The 20,212-nt window shown below is 48.9% G+C and overlaps 1 protein-coding gene across 2 annotated transcripts in view; it reads right to left on the reverse strand.

Annotated features, from left to right (window-relative positions):
• Window positions 1-541: 541 nt before the first annotated feature.
• Window positions 542-20,212, reverse strand: part of HS6ST2 (heparan sulfate 6-O-sulfotransferase 2) — a 286,429-nt gene continuing 266,758 nt past the window's right edge. For both annotated transcript variants that reach the window (XM_053892024.1, XM_053892025.1), the window contains one exon: window positions 542-2,034. In XM_053892024.1, coding sequence (XP_053747999.1) covers window positions 1,155-2,034 — 880 coding nt within the window. In that variant the 3' untranslated portion in view covers window positions 542-1,154. The remainder of the gene's footprint in view (window positions 2,035-20,212) is intronic.

Consider the following 20,212-nt stretch of genomic DNA (forward strand, 5'->3'; position numbering starts at 1 on the left):
AAACGGGCTAGAAGTAGCCAGCCCAACTGGCAACGGTACCATAAAATTGTACAAAAAGTCAGTAACGATCCACTCACATTCCCGTTCATTTCTATCTGATCGAGAATAACTTCAGCAATATTTTTAGACACGTTATCCTGTTCAAGAGTTTCTTGATAAGGACCTCACTACACAGACATTGATAAGACAATTCTATAGAAAGAAAGTCCCGACTCGAATCCAGGATTATGTATCACAAGAAACTCAGCAACACGCCATTTATATGATGAAGAAGGATTCTATAAATGGGTTGTTTTGGAATGAGCACAACTCGGAGAAGCCTTAAAATGAATGAGAAGCAGAGCCAAAAGGATTCCAGAATTGTTGAAATTACAGTGCCCAGAAAGTGTCTGAAAATTAGATCTTTACACTGCTATTCCATTTGGGAGAAAAGGGTTTTTGTTTACTATGAGATACACCCTGTTTAAAACCTTTAGACAGTAGTAGGTAGAAAAAGTTGAAAATTCTAAACATCTCTTAAATAACAAGATACGAATCCTGTTCCGCTTGAAAAGCCAATATTTTTACATAAAACTACCCATGTTTCAGACAGAAAAATCTTCGTTTCTATTGTTTGCTAAGATTTACCATCAGTTCTTATTCCATTTAAATAGATTCCTTGGTAAAATCAGAAGAAACTAAAAGGTTTCGTGGTTAATTGTAGTTTTTTTTTTTTTTCTGTTTATATTCATGCCTACCCCTGGAAACAAATGTCTGTCTCCAAGATTGAGCTTTAACAGTGTATCATGAATAATTTGGAGTCTGTTTCTTAGCCACAAGTTGAATGGCCACATTTTATGTTTTCATTTTGTCTCTGACTAATTTAAGCACTTCTTAAAATATAGAAACAGCGATTTCTGGCAAGTCTGGTTTGGTTTTTGGATTTTATAAATACTCCAACAAACCAAAAAGAGACAATTTAATTACATACTGAGAGTTGTTTTACCCACGCACAGTATAACATTTAATTGAAAGGCAACTGTAAAGGCAACATCTTAACTTTTCCTTTAACTTCCAAACTTAAGCAAGATGTGTTTGGAAACTCTCACGTTTTAAGATCTGCCATACTCCTACTGGCGCTTTGGGACAAGTGCGCAAAGGCCATTGGGAGCCACTTAACGCCACTTCTCTACGCTGCCTATGTAGTCGTTGGTGCCATTGCTGGTGTTGCCATCACTCTGCTCTTGGCCTGCGCTCTGCTTCTGGCTTTCACGGTTCTCCTTGTGGCTCGAATTCTGACTCGAATGCTGAGTCAGGTTCTGAATCAGATTCTGAGTCACATTCTGATTGGCATTCAGATTTGGGTTCTGACTCGGATTCTGACTCGGATTCTGGCTCTGACCCTGACTCTGGAAATGGGTCTGAAGGAACCTCCCCTTCAGAAATTTGCGTTGTTCCTGACGCTTCTGCCTAGCTTCCTGATGCTCCTTCTGCCTCATAAACTGATACCTTTGCAAAAAGAGATCTTTGGCGTAGCTGTACAATTCCATATCCAGAAAATTTAGTCCCTCAATCCGCTTTTGGATTTCCTCATTGATCTCAACACTAGAGGCCCTGGTGGTATTGTATTGGGTAAATGGCGAAATAAAGTTCATGTTGAAGGTTTTCTCAAACAGATACTGGGTCTTTCGCTGAAACTCAGTGAGGCCGAAGAACGCCATGTGCTTCAGATTCGATTTGGCACTTTCCAGGAGGACCTTGTTCCTCTGCTTCTCAGGCATGACAGACAGGTTGTAGCAGCCTACTAGGGTCAGGTCAGAGAGCATGCGCACTTGGCGGTTGTTGGCTAGATTATAGGGACAGTCCATGAACTCTTTTAGGGGGCAGCCAGACCAGTCATCGCCAGTGTAGCAGCTGGGCAGCTCTTCTGAGGTTGGGGGCCTTCCATCACAGACATGCAGGGATGCTTTCCATGTGGCCCCTCTCTGGACATGCCTCCACTCGCTCAAGTACCGGGACACTGGGTCTCGGAGGATGGTGATGTAGTGGAAGTTTCTACAGACAAAGCACAGAGAACAACAGTGAGAGGTGCGGGTGACATAGGTGGAGTCAGGGAGGTGCATGGCGGACGTGATGTTCACCGGTCAGTAAGGAAGGCAAAAAGGGAATGATGGTGATCTGGCGGCATTTGTCCCCGTGCACTGTGCTGTAGACCACTTGTCTGAGTCCTACTAGCCTGGCCAGGAAGCTAATTCTTTTGCCCGATTTGCTGGTACTGCAGCTAAAACAAGTAGGAAACGTTTAGGCCTAGGACATCATCCCTGTCATTCTTCACTCCTTCTGCCTGCTCCCCCTGTTTGGCTTGCCCCAATCAATGACAGAATCTTCCCAAAGACCTCATTTGCTAAGGAGGCAACCATTTTATTTCATACCCCCCACCCTTAAACCTGCATCAACTGATCACAAAATGGACACCAGTGGAAGCAAGTGATTTTTTTAATGTTTTATTTAGTTTTCAGAGAGACAGAGAGACAGAGAGAGAGCACACAAGCAGGGGAGGAGCAAAGAGAGAGGGAGACACAGAATCCTAAGCAGGCTCCAGGCTCCAAGCTGTCAGCAGAGAGCCCGACGCGGGACTTGAACCCACGAACCACAAGATCATAACCTGAGCTGAAGGTGGACTCTTAACCGACGAAGCCACTCAGGTGCCCCACAAGTGATCTTATCGAAGCGATAATGGAGTTGATAAGTGAGCTGAAATTCTAATCTTTCTTACTAAATATACGAAAGCATTCCCCCAATATCCAGTCTAAACAGGATACCTTATTAAACAATAAAACCGCATTGAAAGGGTGCCAATATGATGCTTTGATTTTGGCTGTTGTCCTAACATCATGGCTCCTTCCTTACGGAAGTGGAACGTACAGGGAGGCAGAGCAGCCCAGGGCCTCCAGAAATAAACATTGCGGTTAGTCACCGACTGAAATAGACACGGTAGCTGCCAATGGCATATATGCAGGCTACTACCTCGGTTTCAGCCATTGCTGAAAACTTGCCCCACCCCTTGCTGCCAGCCCTCACCTCTTCCTCTGTGGCACCATAGGACAGCCACCCTCAGCTAGCACGTCCACACTTAACCTTTGTTAAAACGCTTTTGATACGGAATGGTGATTCCTTGTTTGTATTTCTGCTTAAACTATGTTTTCCAGAACAGGGGCTCTGGGCTGCTCTTCTAGAACTTCCAGGGAATTGGAGGGACAGAGCTGGGGACTGGGAAGGCCATGCCTTATCGTGGCCAAAGTCTCTGGGTGATCTTCTAAGCGCCTTGCAAGTATCACAGAAAGTGTCTTTTAAATTATTTTATATATTTTTCTGGAATAAATAAGCATGGGGGCCCAGGAGAAGCATCTGGGAGTGAAAATGGAAAGAGGCCTCGACTGTCTTCACCTACCTCATTGCTTTTCCTAGGACCTGACTTTGCTAGCACCACTAAAATTCATGTCTGTGAAGTCCCACTGCTTTACGGCCAGCAGCTTTTGTTGTCCCGCAGCCCTTACTAAGAAAGGTGACTCTTCCCACGGGCTTTCTCCTTCCGCCCTTTGTTCTGGCATTCATTCACTCCTTCAGCCAATACATATTTACTGAGCCTTTATGCTACGCTGGAGGCAACAGCTTAGCGGCAGTCTAATTATTTGGAAAAAACAGAAGCTTATGAAGTCCAGTGACACATTTGGATTAATCTTTGAACCAGCTTTACACGGCACACATTACAATGGGGGCTGCTGGGTATTTCAGACCCCCATAACAGAGTCACCTTCATGCTTAGCTGACAGTCCTCCTGCCCTGACTTTTTGTACTGGTTTAAGCCTACAGTGACATCTTCTGGTAAATCCGGGAGTGAACCCCCCCCCCCCCCCCCCGCACACACCCTCCCCTCCCCCCCCCCATGCAAGTCTGAGGCTCTTCGTCCTAAAAACACTTTCAGAACAGAGAGATCCCAACCACCGGGGTTAATGTCACAACCACGGTTTTGGAAGCAGCATCCTCACATAGGAAGAGAGAGGAGGCGCCACAGAAAGGCAGACACAGACATCCAGAGTCTCACCCTTTACGGATGTGTGTCTCCTCGTGCCCATATGAGATGAGGGCAGTCCAATGTGGGAAGCCTCAGTCTCTACACTGCAGGGATCGTCGTAGCCACAGAGAAATCAGATGAGCCCACATGCACCACACACACACACACAGACACACACGTGCACACACTGCCCTGGTGGTAACAGCTGTCTACGCTCAGAAGACAATAGCTCGGGAGATTCAGTGGTTTCCCAACAGCTGGCTTCTTCCAGGGAAAACAGGCCTGGGCTTCTGGACCGCGTCCCCTGGAGATACTTGGGGCTGCTTGAGAGCACGATCCCAGGGCTGAAAAGGCCGATCTGCTGAAGGGCTGGTCTCCGGGAATGGCCGGCAGCCTCCCGAGTGTGTTGGAGGTGGGAAGGCAGGTGAGGATAACACCTGGGAGCTTTGGTTGGGCAAAGAATCCAGGAGGCTCATTACTCTGAGTGGAGAGCTGTCGGGGAAATACAGAGAAACAGTCTCCCCACCTAGGGCACCTGAGGATGTGACAGCCCAACCCATGGGGAACGTGACTGGGGAGGCCAAGAGGCACAGAAACACGAGTGGCGGTCTTCTGCCGGTCACTTCCGTTCCAGCACCTCGCGTGGGCCTGGCGCTGGGACAGGCACCAGGGAGGCCGACAGCGCCGAGACCTGGCACGTCAATATCCTGTGTCGTTAATGGCTGGAGCGAGCAGAGGGCCAGAAAAACAAGAATTAGATGAGGCAAGAAGAGAGGAGTGGAGTGTGGACGCACAAAGATGAGCAGGAGCACAAACTAGCCTGTTGTGTGCGGAGGAAGTGCCCCGAGACCCCCTGGCTGGGAATTCAGCGGGGAATGGCAGGGCTTGGCATATGGACAGGTAGCCACCCACCTGGCTGCGGAAGCCCTCGGGTCCCCCGAGAAAGGATTTAGACTTCTGGAGATGCCAGAGCGGGCTTTAAAGGGGTTTAAGCAGGGGAACGACACGACGAGATCCGTGTTTTAGAAAGCTCGCCAGGCACAGAGTGTGGAGATGGAATTAGGGAGGCTAGCTGAGGCCACTGCACAAAACAAGACAAAAGAAGGAGGACACACTAGGGACATTTTTAGGGGGTAGAGTTAGCAAACCACGGTGTCAAAATGAACGCAGGGGACAGGAAAGAGGAGGGTTAAGGACATCCCTGGGTTTTTGACGGCCGGCCTCCCGTGCCCTGGGGCATCCAACAAGAGAGCTGAATGGACAGGTACAGTGCTCCGACGGTGATGTGGCCTTAACATAAAGATGTGGCAGTGCCACCAAAAAGTACTAGTTTCAAACCGTGACAGGCTACTTAGGGATCAATTTTTAATTCCACACGTGTGGCTTCAACGCCTCGAAGACCGCATTTAAATACCCCCGAGGTACCTCGAGGTTTCTCTTCTTTATGCTAAATATGGTTTTCAACTACTCTGGACACTGCCTCAAGTTGCCCCCGTGTCCGCCTGTTTCTTCTGAATATGTTCCACTTGATCGGAATGCGCCCTCCAGGCACAGTCTGACGAGTGACACATCGGGACAGTCTGTCACCTCCCTCATTCTCCACACCACGTCTTCTAATGTCGCCTCACCGCCGACACACAGTCAACTAAACTCTTTCCTTTGTTGTTACACATACACCATTTTCAAATCCAATCTGCTTTATCCTGGACCTTGATCCTGGCCTTTACTTGTGGCCCTGTTTAATTTCTTCTTGTTGGAGTGGGTCTCAGCCTGTCAAAACACATCTGGATTCTGATCATACCCCCAATATCTTCACCCTATCTCCTTATTCCTTCTGGCAATGCCTGTATGCAGACATGGGTCAAAACAGGACAGGATGCAGGCGACAGCAGATCTGTGGTAGCTGCTGGAAATCTCCCTTCACGTGGACGTTAACTGGAAGGGTGCCGCTGAATGGACCAATTTAATTTTAAATGACTGAGCCACTTAAAATGGCTCAGCCCCAGGAAAATCACACTCAGCCTGTTTCAGTTAGTGGTAATGGGACAGAAATATCTTGCGACGAAATGTGTCACTTAATTAAGATGAACAGGTATCACATCTTTAAATTGGAGTCAGGACGTCCCATCGGTCACCCAGGTGAATTTAATAACCACTCTTTGGTACGTCTGTGTGCCCGTGATGCCGTACAGAACAGGCCGAACAACATGAAAGGTTTGCCACCCTCTATGAGTCTAGGCCAGCTCTTTGCTGTCATTTCTCTACTGGGTCACTGCAGCAGGGTCCTGGCCCACCTCCCTGCCTCTGGTCTCACGCCTAGCCCACCCCCCACCCATATGGCACACGTCTGACCTGTCATTCCCTGAGACCTCTTAATCCCTGACACCTAACGCGTCAGATCCAAGCTCCTCCCACACAGCCTCGTGGGGGCTGGCAGCCACCTTTCTTTCTCTCCAGCCCTATTTCTATCAAGCTCCCTCTACACAAGCCTCTCTCAACCATCAGTGATTTTGCATCTCCCCGCCCCCCCCCCGAGTCTGGCACATTTGGCAATCTCTGGAGACACTCTGGTTGTTGCAGCTTTTGGGGGGGGGCATGTGCTACTGGCATCTAGTGGATTGAGTCTAGGGATCCTGCTACACCTCCTACAGTGCAGACAAAAAGTTACCCAGTTCCCAATGTCGGTAGCTGAAAAATCCTGCTCTTTTCTGTATGCTCCAGGTATGGAAAAGTAGTTTCGTTTTCCAAATCGGTCCCAGGCAATGACCCGACAGGCCCCTTTCCTTTGGGGATGGGAGGCCCACTCTTTTGAATGGCCTGTGTATTTTTTTTAAGTTTATTTATTTAGTTTTGAGAGGGAGAGAGCGAGAGAAAGAGAGAGAGAGCAAGCACACGGAAGTGGGGGAGGGGCGGAGAAAGAGGGAGAGGGAGAGAATCCAAAGCAGGCTCTGCACCGTCAGCACAGAGCCCGATGCAGGGCTCGAACCCACAAACTGCCACATCATGACCTGAGCTGAAGTTGGGACGCTTAACCCACTGAGTCACCCAGGCGCCCCTGGCCTGTGTATTAAGTTACCCGGAAAACGCCTTCAAAACTCAACTGTAGGGGCGCCTGGGTGGCTTGGTCGGTTAAGCATCCGACTTCGGCTCAGGTCACGATCTCGCAGTCTGTGAGTTCGAGCCCCGCGTCGGGCTCTGTGCTGACAGCTCGGAGCCTGTAGCCTGTTTCAGATTCTGTGTCTCCCTCTCTCTCTGCTCCTCCCCTGTTCATGCTCTGTCTCTCTCTGTCTCAAAAATAAATAAATGTTAAAAAAATTAAAAAAAAACCAACTCAACTGTAAGCTTGCTTCCTCCGTGAAACCTTCCTCAACCTTCCTGGGAGAGCAGGGGTTGGGTATCATTCATCAGCGTCAGCTCCTCTGGGTCCGGCACAATGTTTAACATAAAAGAAGTGTTTAATAAAGGAGTGTCGAATGGATGCAGCAGAAGCAGCAGAGCTTAGGAAGAGCTAATAGGAAAGGCATCTTTTTCTTTGATAAGGAAAAGCCACTAGATGTCAGTATTAAATAACAGATATACCACTTTGTACCTGTGCTGGAACATGTTAAGGCCATCCAGTTACATTTAGCCGTTGTCCCTGACTTTGTGTGCCGCAGACCAATGTTACACAAAGCTGGAAAGTTAAAGGATGTTAAAAGTAAGTAAGTGGATAGAAACGGGTACCATTTTTTCATTTTTATTTGAACAGATTATCCTGCAATAAGGACCTGATTCTAAGTCACAGAATCCTAGACCTGGCCAGAGCAAGAAGGAACCTTTGAGATGGCAAATCATCTCAGTCACACACTTCACTTTAGAGGTGGGGAAATCGAGGCCCTGAGAGCAGCACGGGTTTGCCCACAAGACACAAGTTGCTGACAGGCCTTGGGAATCAGTGGAACTGCAAGTATTCCTGGGCTGAAGGCCGATATTCTTAGCAGATCCTGCTTCATGCCCGTCAGTTTCCCCGATGGCACGATAAACCAGGCCCGAGATAACCCTCACGAGGCGGAGATGTTTGCTGCTGAGAGAGGGCACGTCTTATACCAACTGCACAGCCAGGAGCTGGGGGGGCGCTTGGGCCTGCTGCTTACACATCAACACCCATCTAGACCATGAATCGGATATTGTTATTCTCATTGTGAGGATGAAGAAACTAAGAGAGAGGTGATTTGCCCCGGTGTCACGTAGCAAGTCAATCAGGGGTGCTCAGACCGAGCCCATTTCTCTCCAGAACCTGGGGTCTTCACATCCTAGTGCTGGGACCCAAACCCAGGGCTTCCGCTTCTGTCAACAAACTGACGTTGTGGCTCCAGAACCAGCAGCATCAGCACCACTTAGGATCTTATGAGAAATGCACATTCTTGAGCCCTGAATGCAGAAACTCAGGGGCTGGGACCTGGCAGTCTCAGTCTTTTTTTTTTTTTTTTTTTTTAAGTTTATTTATTTATTTTGAGAGAGAGACAGAGAGAGACAGAGAGAGACAGAGAGTGAGCAAGCGGGGGAGGGGCAGAGAGAGAGGGAGAGAGAGAATCCCAAGCTGACACGGGGCTTGAACCCACAAACTGTGAGGTCGTTGTCTAGGCCAAATCCAAGAGTCAGACACTTAACCGACTGAGTCACCCAGGGGTCCCATGGCAGGGTGTGTCTTAAAAAGCCCTCGAGGAAATTCTGGGGCACAAGCACGCCTGAGTCCGCGATCCACTATCTTAGGCATGTGTCTTCAGAGATTTCAAGTCAGAGATCCCAGGGGCTGCCCACAGTATGGGCAAGCCAAGTGGGTGCCCAAGAGCAAGCCTGAGACCCTCGCTGCACTCTGTGGACAAGCCTAAAGGATGCCCATTTCTGTCCTGGGAAATCCCAGGGAACTCTGCCCGAGCAAAGCTATGAGGCTCATGCCGTGAACATTTATTTCCCTTTTAGGCCTCTGGTTCATGAACGAGGGTCTTCTTGCACCACTCAACGGAAAAATAAATATCAAATCTATTTCTCTTATGGAAGAAGGCCAACAAAACTGTACAAGTTAAGGTCACAGGAGTGATCAATAAAAAGTTAATTTAAGAAAGGAAACAAATTCTTAGCCCAAATCAATAGGAGTGGACGTTTTAGTATACCTGTAGCTTAATTTCGTACTTTTTTTTTTTTTAAGTTCAGCCTTTGCACATCATGTTCCTGGAGTAATGACGTGTGGTAGCACAATGTGAGCCGTGGTTGGTGGCCCTCAGTACACTGTGCAAACAGTAGGAGTTATATATGACAATGAGTCATCGATGTTGAAGGTCTGATCTCCTTCCTCGGTTGATGATGCTGAAACCAACCGCATGGATCCTCCTACTGCATGTAAATGGCTCGGTCAAAGCGAGGGGAATGGCGTTCAGACAAAACAACATTAATATGTGAGCACAGAGTAAATCAAAGTGGAGTTAATTGAATCAAAGACACATAAGCCTCTGACGGGATTGGATCCCTCAAAACCCGGACTTGCCATTTTAACTGCTTTTCTTGGGTGACTCCTGCTGGCAGTCCCCAGAGAGGAGTTCCATAAACGCTGTGATCAGCAGTGGCCGTGAAAAAAGTGGGATTTCGAGAGGGGAGTACTTTGAACTATGTGGACGCTCATTTAAATGTGTCGTTTCTGGTATGTTTGTCGAGACCCTCCTGTGGCTCAGTCGTCATGCTTTTATCTGATTTTCTTCCCGACACTAGGGAGACCTAAGTGATCTGGACACTGAACGTCTGCCTTTGCCCTTCAAATTGAAGCTGTGGGCTCGTGACGAGGCCAGACCCTCCTGGACAACCCGTGGCAGGGAGGGAGCAAGACCCCCTTAGGAGCCCACTGATGGCTAAGACGACCACGTCTTCCACTGCTTCTTTGAATGGATTGAGTAGCGTCCTCAGCACCTGCTGGGTGTAATACCAACTTGGGAGAAATTGAAGGTCTCACCCACCAAACAATCTACTCAGTTCGCTTGCACAGGATTTCTTGTTTATTCTTCACACACCACCCAAAGGAGCAGGTCTATGTATGTAAAGGAATAGCTTAATTAACACCTCTATTAAATGATCTCTTTCCTTTGGCTAACTGAAGCCTCTTTTTAACATGTCTTCCTTGTGTTTATTATTATTTTTTTTTTTGGTAAATCTCTTTTTTTTTTTCCCCGCTCCCACGTTTCCTGCCTTCCAGAAGGGTCAGCCTGGTGAGGGGAGCTGGCCCGGTTTAGCCGAGCAGGACCTTCTGCCCTGTGGCCCCAGGCTAGGGCCAGGTCTTCAGCCACGTGTGTCTGTTGTGAGGGCACACTGGCCTGAGCACAAATGGGACTTCTATCAAACAGAAGGATGTTTTGCTAAGCCGTTCTTCTCCTCTTCCGTTCACAAAGCAGCAAGACGCTGTTTTCTGCTTTGTTGAAAAGGAAGAAAAGAAGATTTCTAATGTCTGTAAATTCAAACCCAACGTGAAATTCTTCGCGCGATAAGTCCTGGTGATATTTGCTTCTTTTTAAGAGAAATCTAGCTCTCTTCCTTCCCAAAGCCCAGTAGGCTCCCAAGTACATAAATCTAAGGACTTCTGCAAATAGCGAGAAAAATGAGTTCTTTAACAGGATGTGAAATTCCGGGTTTTATGACCCGTGGTTACCAGCCTTCACCCAGGGTCCACTCAATTGCGCGGCGGCATGAGAAGTTCTGCAGCTTACACTGCGCCCTGAAATGTTTTGCATTCTGAAGTTATTTTGTGAGTCTCAGCTCATTAATACTCAGTGTGTTGCTGAGGTGTCAGGAAGTTTCAGAGAAAAACTCGTTCAGCGTGTCACGCCCCATGAAGGGACGTGTGCTGCCCACGACACGTGAAGACCGGTGCTGCCACTGATTAACAAGCTCATGCGTCCTGCCTTCCCTGCCCGCCTGCTACTTCTCAGCTCCCTGTTTCTAAGTGGCATCCCTGTGTCGACTGTCATGGCCTGAGGGCCGCCATCCCAGGCAGCCGGCAAGAGGGGTCGGCTCTCTTCCTTCCTTCAGAAGGGTGGGCAGAGGTGGGCCAGGGCAAGCGTCAACCCCTGGACGACAGGAGGAGGCTGGGGAAATGTCTAAATGCGCCACTGAGACCGGCATGGTTACTGTCGTGCACCTCAGATGAGCACCTTCGGTATCTCTTGTCCTCAGGCTCTATTGTTCCTGACCTGCTTTTTTTGCTGGGAAGCACGTCCACTACAAAGCACAGGTCCGAGGTCTCAACCAGGAAGTCATAAAAATGGTACCATCATGAGGCGCCTGGGTGGCTCAGTCGGTTGAGCGTCTGACCTCAGCTCAGGTCATGATCTCACGGCTCGTGAGTTCCAGCCCCGTGTCAGGCAGCCTGGAGCCTGCTTCGGATTCTGTGTCTCCCTCTCTCTCTCTCTCTCTCCCCCTCTGCTGTTCATGCTCTGTCTCTGTCTCAAAAATAAATCAACATTAAAAAAAATATAAGAAAACATGGTACCATCATGACGTTCAATTCAGGAACAGGCACGCACAAGTTGGCGATACGGTGTTCTTTTAGCCCTGGAGGTGGGGAGCTTGGCCTTGCATTGCAAGGCATATGCTTACTTGAGCCACAGTGAGTGTACCATCTCTGGGGGACTGAGAAGTTGCCACAAGGGAAGCTGTGAGAGCAGTAGCAAGGAAGCCATATGTATATGGGCTTCTGCTCTCAAAGAACTTAACATGTAGTTGGGGAGACAGAAGCACCATTCAGTGCGAGGGGGCGGGGGGAGAAGGGCAGAACACAGCGAGGCGCTAATTGTGTCATTCAGAGCCTGGGTGCAAAATGAGTCAGAGAGGACAGTTTATTGTACGTGATAGTCATCAAGGAAGGCTTTGTGTAGGAGGAGGCGGAGGAGGAGAAAGCTGACTGAGCCCTAAGGGAGCGAAAGAATTTAAGCAGGTGTGATGTGTGGAGGACTGGAGACGTTCTGACACGAGCAAGCAGCACAGCAGAGGGGATACTAATAAGTGCTCTGACTCAAAGGGGGCCCGCAGTGTGCCAGGCCCTACGCTAGGTGATTTCTCGTGGCACCCCACCACACGGGTGCCAAGGCCTTCCTTCACCGCGGGCACAGTTTGTGAAATGATGAAGAGGGTCCGTCCATTCTAGCCACCTGTGACTGCTGAGCCTCTTGAAACGTGGCTAGCCCAAAAGTAGTGCTTTTAGTGTTTTCAAGCAGACTAAAGATTACCAGGACTGAGGGCAAGAGAAAATATCCCAGTAATGAATTAGTATTTATAGCGATTGCATTGTGGAAATGATCTATTTTTGATACATTGGGTCAATTAGGGTATATATTACATTTAATTTCACTGTATCTTTTCACTTGCGATGTGGCTACTAGAAGGTTTAACATGACAAATGGGACGGACATTGTATTTCTGCTGGACAGTGTGACTCTATCCACAGCCAGACTGTCTGGGTTCAAATTCAAATTCAAATTCAAATTCCAGCTCTGCAATTAGTAGCTGTGTGGGCCTGGGCATATAACTTAACCTCTCTGTGCTCCCCTATTTCTCATGTATAGCCTGAGGGAAAACTGTAGGGTCTGAATGAAGATGAAAAGGAGGATGTCTAGCTAGCTATCTAGCTAGCGATCAAGTTGTTACTATTATTATCGTTGTTGCTGTTAGTATACAGGTAAGGGTATTCAGCTAAAAGATGTTATTTCACTATACAAAAATCACAGAGCTAGTTAGTGACTGTCTGGCAGGTCTGTGTGACTCCTGAGCCCAAACTCTTTTTTTTTTTTTTAGAGAGAGAGAGAGAGAGAGAGAATGGGAGAGAGAGAGAGAGAGAGGGAGAGATCATGTGGGGGTGGGGGCAGGGGAAGAGAGAAAAGAGGGAATCCCAGCCAGGCTTCACACCCAGCACAGAGCCCAACGTGGGGCTTGATCTCACAACCATGAGATCATGACCCCAACTGAAATCAAGAGACAGACGCGTAACCGACTGAGCCATCCAGGCATCCCCTGAGCCCAAACTCTTGCCCACTGCCCTGGTTGATGCCCTCTTTGGTCTCTGCATCCTCACTGCCAGCGCGGTCCGAGTCTCCCGCCTGTGGGCTCTCCCTGGCTCTGACAACCTCACTCGGACCCGGGCACTGAGCTCAGCCTCCAGAGGCACAGGCAAGGGCACAACTGACCCGGCCAGAGCAGGAAGCGTAGAGTAGGAGGTAGTCGAATATGCCAGGATGGGAAAGGAGGTGCTGATTTCGTGGGGTCTGTGGGCCCACGACTGCGCCTTAGGGAGGGAGCTGGGCGCATGAGAAGTGGGGGCCGGGGCTGCAGCTGGTGACCTTTCTACCGCCAGCTCCCTCGCCGTTCCCAGATTGTGAGAAATCCAGAGACACGTGGAATCGTTTCTTTAGGGGCCTCCACGAGGACAAGGACTCAAGTAACGGGGCTTTTTCACCGGGTAGACGGTCACTAAATATCATTTAGGGTCATTTTGAGCAGGCTGTAACCGGCTGCACTCGTTCGCCTGTGCCTGCCGTACACGTGCTGTCTGGGAGGCAGGCACCTCGAGTGTGCTTTGGAGAGATCGTTAGAGGAAAACTAGTCAAGATAAATGGCTGCTCTCAGCATTGTGCTATTTTCCAGAACAGCACAGGGGGAAAGTTTCCCCCTAAATGAAAGCTGCCCTTCTTGAGCCCTGGGTTGATTTTAATGAGCTCTAATATTGTTTTAAGGTGCCGAGAGAGATGAAGTACAAACCCTCGCTTTGGGGGGGGGGGGAGCAAATCTCCTTAACCATTTCAACTGTAAAGAATCGCAGCCATTCAGAATTTCCAGGACTGGCAGGGACGTGCCTCCCTTCCCCTGGGAGCGTTTTTTTCTGCAGGTACTCAGGCTGCAAAAGGCACAATTATTGTGGAAATAAGTGTTCTCTACAGTACCAGGCATGGCCTTGTTTCTTTATAATGATAACATTGGGAATGGAAAAATAACTCACCAACCCCAACCCCCCAACCTCTCTACCTGACAAAGAATCTGATGTGACTTTGGAGTGGCTCCAGGAAGGGGTCACGAAGACACCAAGATCCTGCCTGAGTAAAAGGAGTTATTTTGAAGGATATAGTTTGTTAGGTTGGTGCCTGTCATGGGTTTGTTTTCCGTGGTGGCGGCAAGAGACTTTGGACCGCTAGCTGTGTTTCTGCTTTCAGGCAAAAAGAGAATGTACCCCGGGGGGCCAGGGGACCAAGTGCCCTCCACACCGCGCCCCGGCTCCTGCAGGTTACAAGTGAGTATCACACTGGAATGTCTTGGGTCCCAGAGCAAGATATTTTTGTACCCATCCACAATGTGACAGAGTGGGAAGACTTAAAAGCTCGTGAAACCAAACAGCTGTATATGTTGTCATATATGAGTCATGGTCCCAGTTTGGTAAAAGTGTCAACGTCCCCCAACTTTTGACAGACTAGAAGCTCTGTTTTTGTTTTTGTTTTTTCTTAAATGGCACTTCGCAAGTGCCATCTCGTGCAAAATGGGGACCTATTTTTCTGAGAAGGAGTCAGGCCATCTTCTAGTCACGGTGGGAAGTTCACCGAGCAGGGAGCCTGAGTCCTCGGTCCCTGCCTCCACGGATAGGCTGAGCTCTGTGCTGCCCTCCACATGGACGAGGGCCATGTCCCACGTGTGTAAACCAGCCCACCCGCTGAGAGGCAAAGCCCCTGTAAAGGGAGCCACTGGAAGTCACGCACAGATGGAGGCAACAGACCCATATCTGGCACAGAATAGCGGGGCTTGGCAGGCCTCTTGGACAGGTCGCTTGGTCCAACTGTTTTACCATCGGGAACACCCAGGCCCAGAGATAAATGATACGGGCTCGTCTGGGGTCACCCGGCCGGTCTGTGGCAGAGTCGCGATCCAAAACCACGTGTCCGACTCCTTCCCCAGCTTTCAACATACCATGCTCAAGGTGACTGACAAACAGGAAATCAGCTTCAGGAAAAGGCAGGCCCTCTGGCAGACGCTCAGTTACTTTCTACTGCAAGGTCTGAAAGCCACAAAGAAGGACTCAAAGTCAATGCTCAGACTAAGAGAGATGTCTGACTCGGGTTTGCCAACTTAAGGCAAATTCTTGAGGGTGGCACCACCCTCGGACCCTTCCGTTAATCATTCACTCTGTAGAGGTGACAGTGGGGAGTCCGAGTCACTTACACATCGCATGAGTCACGTACACAGCTTTCCCTCCTGGTTTGGCTTTTCTCTCCGGCACTGAGGTTAACTCTCTGAGATAGTGACTCACAGGAAGTTGGATTTAAGGCCACAGATGATTGCTCTAAATGATATTCCCCTTCCCATAGTGATTTTTTAGAAAGGTCATCTGAAGAGAATCACGGGTATCACTGAAAGCAGGAAGGAAGGAGGGGGGGGCTGGTTAATAACAATCGGAAGTTTCAGGTGACATGACGAATGACTCACCGTTCTGATATTTTTAGCTCCTCACACAATCCCTTTAGGCATACGGGACAAAAACTAGAACTACCGTTTTCCAGATGAGGAACTTGAACTTCAAAGGAAGTGACTTCCTAGTCAACAGTGGGTCTACGACCAGAACCCAGGTCTCCGAACTCCCAATTTGGTGTTTTCTTCACTATTCTCTGCTGCCCGTTAAGCCCCCAGTGGATAGCTGAACAGTCCATTTCTCTTGTGTTCTCTTTTCAAGCAGGCTGTGTATTCCGTGCAGGTCAATCCTAGCTGGCATCTCTCGTCTGTCTCAGCACTGGGCCCAGCACCTTATGGGAACATGGGCTGGTGGGGTCAATTATGGAAGGTCTACCGTGAAGCCTCGGAATTGGCCAGGATGCTCCTTTTTGCCCTCTCCTACGTGCAGCTCCTCAGCCCCCAGTGTCGGCCTTCCCCAGCTGGGAGAGACTGTCACACACACACACACACACGAAGCCACTGAAGCGTAGACAAGGCCCCTTCCCCTCAAACACTTCCCTGCCGAACCCTGAAATCGCACTTTTTGCTTTCGTCCCACTTTTGTCCTTTTCCATCCCCCGTCCTGCACCTCCCCTTCCTCTAGCCTTTCCCTGCCAGACCCTCTCTGCTTCGACTGCTCAAAATCTTAGATCCAGAAAGAAAGTGCTTAGAGAAACTCCTTCTCATCAAGGCGTCTGCCCCTTGGCATCAACCGGAAGGATGTCCATTTTAGAGAGGCATCCCGAGGAGCCATGCCACGTCCTCTCTAGCAGGGCTAGCGCTAAGGGGAGGGAGGCCCTCCTGAAACCCTATCTGGTAAGGTGACTGGCCACAGGGTGCAGGGGAAAGTCACGATCAGGATGCCTGATCCTTTCTGTTCGAAGAAAGCACAGGTATTTGAAATGAGGCCATTTGGGGGGGGGCGCCTGGGTGGCTCAGTCACTGAAGCGACCGGCTCTTGGTTTTGGCTCAGGTCATGATCTCACGGCTCGTGGGTTCGATCCCCACGTCAGGCTCCGTGCTGACAGCGGAGAGCCTGATTGGATTCTCTCTCTCTCCCCCTCTGTCTCTGCCCCTCCTCCTGCTCGATCTCTCTCTCTCTTTCTCTCTCAAAATACATAAATAGGCTTAAAAACATGAGGCCATTTGGTGACAGTTTTGATCAAACTTCTTCTCCTTTTCGGAGTCATGAATCAGTCAGGAACACACCAAGTTAGAACAAGATTTGATTTCCCTAAAGCTATTTTTGAAATCCTGTTGTTCCCCTACCCCAGCCCTTTCCATTTAACGTTTCACGAGTCACGGTGTTACGAGGAACGTGTGCACCAGAACACATCGACCTTCACCTTCTGCATGCCGGGAAGAATGTGTTGACAGTTGAAACATGGGCAGATACCTCTTGGAGACGCGAGTGTTGCCGCATCTTCAGTGTAAAAGCATAGTTGAGGCCACAAGTGAGTCACCTTTGAGGTTCTCAAATAATGTGAAATATTTCTATTTCTCAGCTCATTTTCAAGGATTAAAGAGCTATTATGCCAAACCGTTTTGAAGGCATAACACCCTCTTTGTCCTCTTCTAAAAAAGTTCTCCACGGCAAAGATTTTTTACCAAGGCACATTTTCTCCTTCTCTCGTTAGAGCCTCGCAGCAGGCCAGCCCATTGCACAGATGCAGATATTAGTGCGTAGAGGTGAAAGGTCACCCAGCCGGTAAGTGATCAAGTTACATATGTCTGAAACTCCCGTCTAGACATCCGGACTCGTTTTGTTACCTTGTGCCACTCTGCTCATTTATTCGAGAGTGAAAGGAATGTTGCCTTCTGCAGCATCCTACCAGGCGTGCAACCGGGGCCAGCCTTGCGGGGTGGCAAGATTTCCAGGGGTGCTGGGGAGCACACCCTCTCCTTCTCACAGTTGGCCAGGAAACCACAATGTACAGTTCACTCCTTTGGCTTAAGGATCTGCCCTCTCTGTGTGTGGCGGGGAGCAGGGGCTAAGGCTAGAGGGTCATAAGCCATTAAGGTATTTAGCAGTCATTTAGGTGGGGCAGGGTTCGATAATCAGGTCCTGCATTGAGAAGGCGGGAGGGCTGTGCAGAGCACGTATAGAGACAGGCACCGAGCTCTGAGGAAGGAGAAGGAGGCTAAGAACAAAAACTGAGGACACCGAGGGCAAACTTGGCTGCCTTATAATTTTGCTGGGGCTGAGGACCTGTCAGGAATTGCTGGTTTAAAAGTAAATGGGAAGCAAAAATAGAAAGGGTAAAGCACAGGCTTTGCAGAGAAAATTAGCAGACTGCTTTTCAGTTGAATAATGTCCACGCTTTACGGCTAAGTTACTGGTCCAGTCGTATCTTCCATCGTATCGCCGCCCCCTCCCGCACCCTGACCCCACACTCGACGCACCAGAGTCCTGTCCCTGTGCCTCACGCCATTGCCTATGCTGCCCCCACCAGGCACCCCCATCACCTGTCCTCGCTCCCTGTCTCTTCAGATAGGGCTGGAGGGCTGTCTTCTCCAGGCTCCCTTCCTCCTGATGCCCACAGCCGACGCGGCCATGCTTTCCTCTGACCCTCCAACAAGGGTTATGTGGACTCTCCGGGGACCCTGTTCATCTGACGTTGTAAGGTAAGGTATTCCTGTCTAAGTGTTCTCTTCCCTCCAAGGCTGTGGCCACCGCGGGAAGAGGGCAGGGCTAAGTCTTGAGAAACAGCCAGCCATTGATAAATGCCTTGTAGTTAAGAGCTCCGTCTCTGGAGTCAGAGAGTTCTGGAAGCCAGCCCCAGATTATATAACCCTGTGCAAATCACTTAAGCACTCTAAGTCTGGGTTTCCTCATCTGTAAGCACCCATTTCACAGTGTTGTGATTTCTCAGCGAGATGCTCCATGCAGAGTGCTTAGCACAGCATGGGACACCTGGGTATGCATCCCACAATTACTTGATCTTAATATTATTTTTCTCTTAGTGAAATGTGCAATCCTCTTCGGCTCCCTTTACCAATAACCCCACAGAGCCATTATCCCGGAAGCAAAGGGAGTCATGTTAGGAGGGTTTGTTAAATGCCACGACGCACACTGTATTTACTGTGACATCTACCCCATCAAGATGCAGGCGAAGACACTAACTGGTTTCAACTTGAAGCCGATATTTCTGTGGCCCACACGCTGAATGCCGCTGAAGCCTCCGTCCCCTGAGCCGTGGTTCGTAGAGACGGAATAGCGGCAGTTTTTCATTTTCCAGAGTCCACTCACCCTTCCAAGAATCTCAATGCCTCATTGATTCATAATACAGTGCATAAAGATTTCATTTTTCCTGCCCACAGTGATACATTATGGAGGCAATCTGTTTTGCCACTGAAAAGTTTGCTTAGTAGAAAAATTTGGAGTTTTGACATTCAGGAAATTACAGTCATCTGTAAAACACGATTGATATGCCAAGGCTAACATTTTCATTGCACTTACAGAGCCAGAATAACTATGATAAAATATGTGTTACCCCACACACATTTTGAGATCCTTTAAGGAAACATTCGTTCCTTCTGAGAACCCCTCCCGAGGCTCCAGGACTGTAATGGCTGTGCCAGTTAGCTGTTTGCCATTCACAAGGAAACCTCCATTGACCAGACCAAGTCTCTGGTTCTAAGACAAACCAATGGCCCGAGCCTTCTGATTTCGTCTCGGGTTGGAGGCTGGAGCTGTGTTTTCACGTGCCACCAGGTTAAAGACACGAGAAAGAATCGAGAAAAATGAGGTAAAAAAAAAATCCACCTCCTTTATGGAATCGTCAGCCAGCCACAAAAGGCAGAGGCAAATAATAGGCAGAGCTACAAGTTGAAGACTTAGAACAGAGAAATCCAAGCGTCCTATACCTGCTTACATTTTAAATTTGCTCTCCATATTTTTGCGCGAAAGCATTTCTTTCTTCCTTTCTAGGTACGCTTTTCAGTGTTAAATGGCCTAGGAAGACCAAGTCTCTGGAGCTATCCACCTTTAAAAACTCATTGCAGGGGCGCCTGGGTGGCTCAGTCGGTTAAGCGTCCGACTTCGGCTCAGGTCATGATCTCCCTGTCCGTGGGTTTGAGCCCTGCGTCGGGCTCTGTGCTGACGGCTCCGAGCCTGGAGCCTGCTTCAGATTCTGTGTCTCCCTCTCTCTCTCTGCCCCTCCCCTGTTCATGCCCTGTCTCTGTCTCAAAAATAAAAAATAAACAGTAAAAAACAATTTTTTTAATAAATAAAAAAACTGATTGCATTTATCATTCTGAAATCAAATGTTGGAATCAACTGAGCTGAGGGGCGTGGATGATCTTTATGACCATAGTGAGGGAGCTGTCCATCCAGAGTCAGGTTTGGCTAGGTTACGGGCAGTTTCTGGTTGGTCCTTATCTACTGAGACCCAGGAGCAGTACACATTCAAACTGTGTGGTTCTGGGGGGGAAGGGGACAGGTGCCACTGCCCTTGATATTGGGAATGGCTTAGAGCGGTTCCCTAGCCAAGCTTGGGTCAGTTTCTTTAGGTGTTCAGAAAAACATTTTGCACAAAACGTGTAAGTCGGACCCATGGATCGAGCTCCCATACTCAATTACCGCAAGGGCACACTGACCCTTTACTCTGTAACAGGCACGAGTCTAAGCAATTAACATGTGGTACTTCATTTAACTATTATCACCACTTA

Source organism: Panthera pardus, unplaced genomic scaffold, assembly GCF_024362965.1.
Source record: "Panthera pardus isolate Hobbes unplaced genomic scaffold, ASM2436296v1 HiC_scaffold_27, whole genome shotgun sequence".
NCBI classification, from domain to species: domain Eukaryota; kingdom Metazoa; phylum Chordata; class Mammalia; order Carnivora; family Felidae; genus Panthera; species Panthera pardus.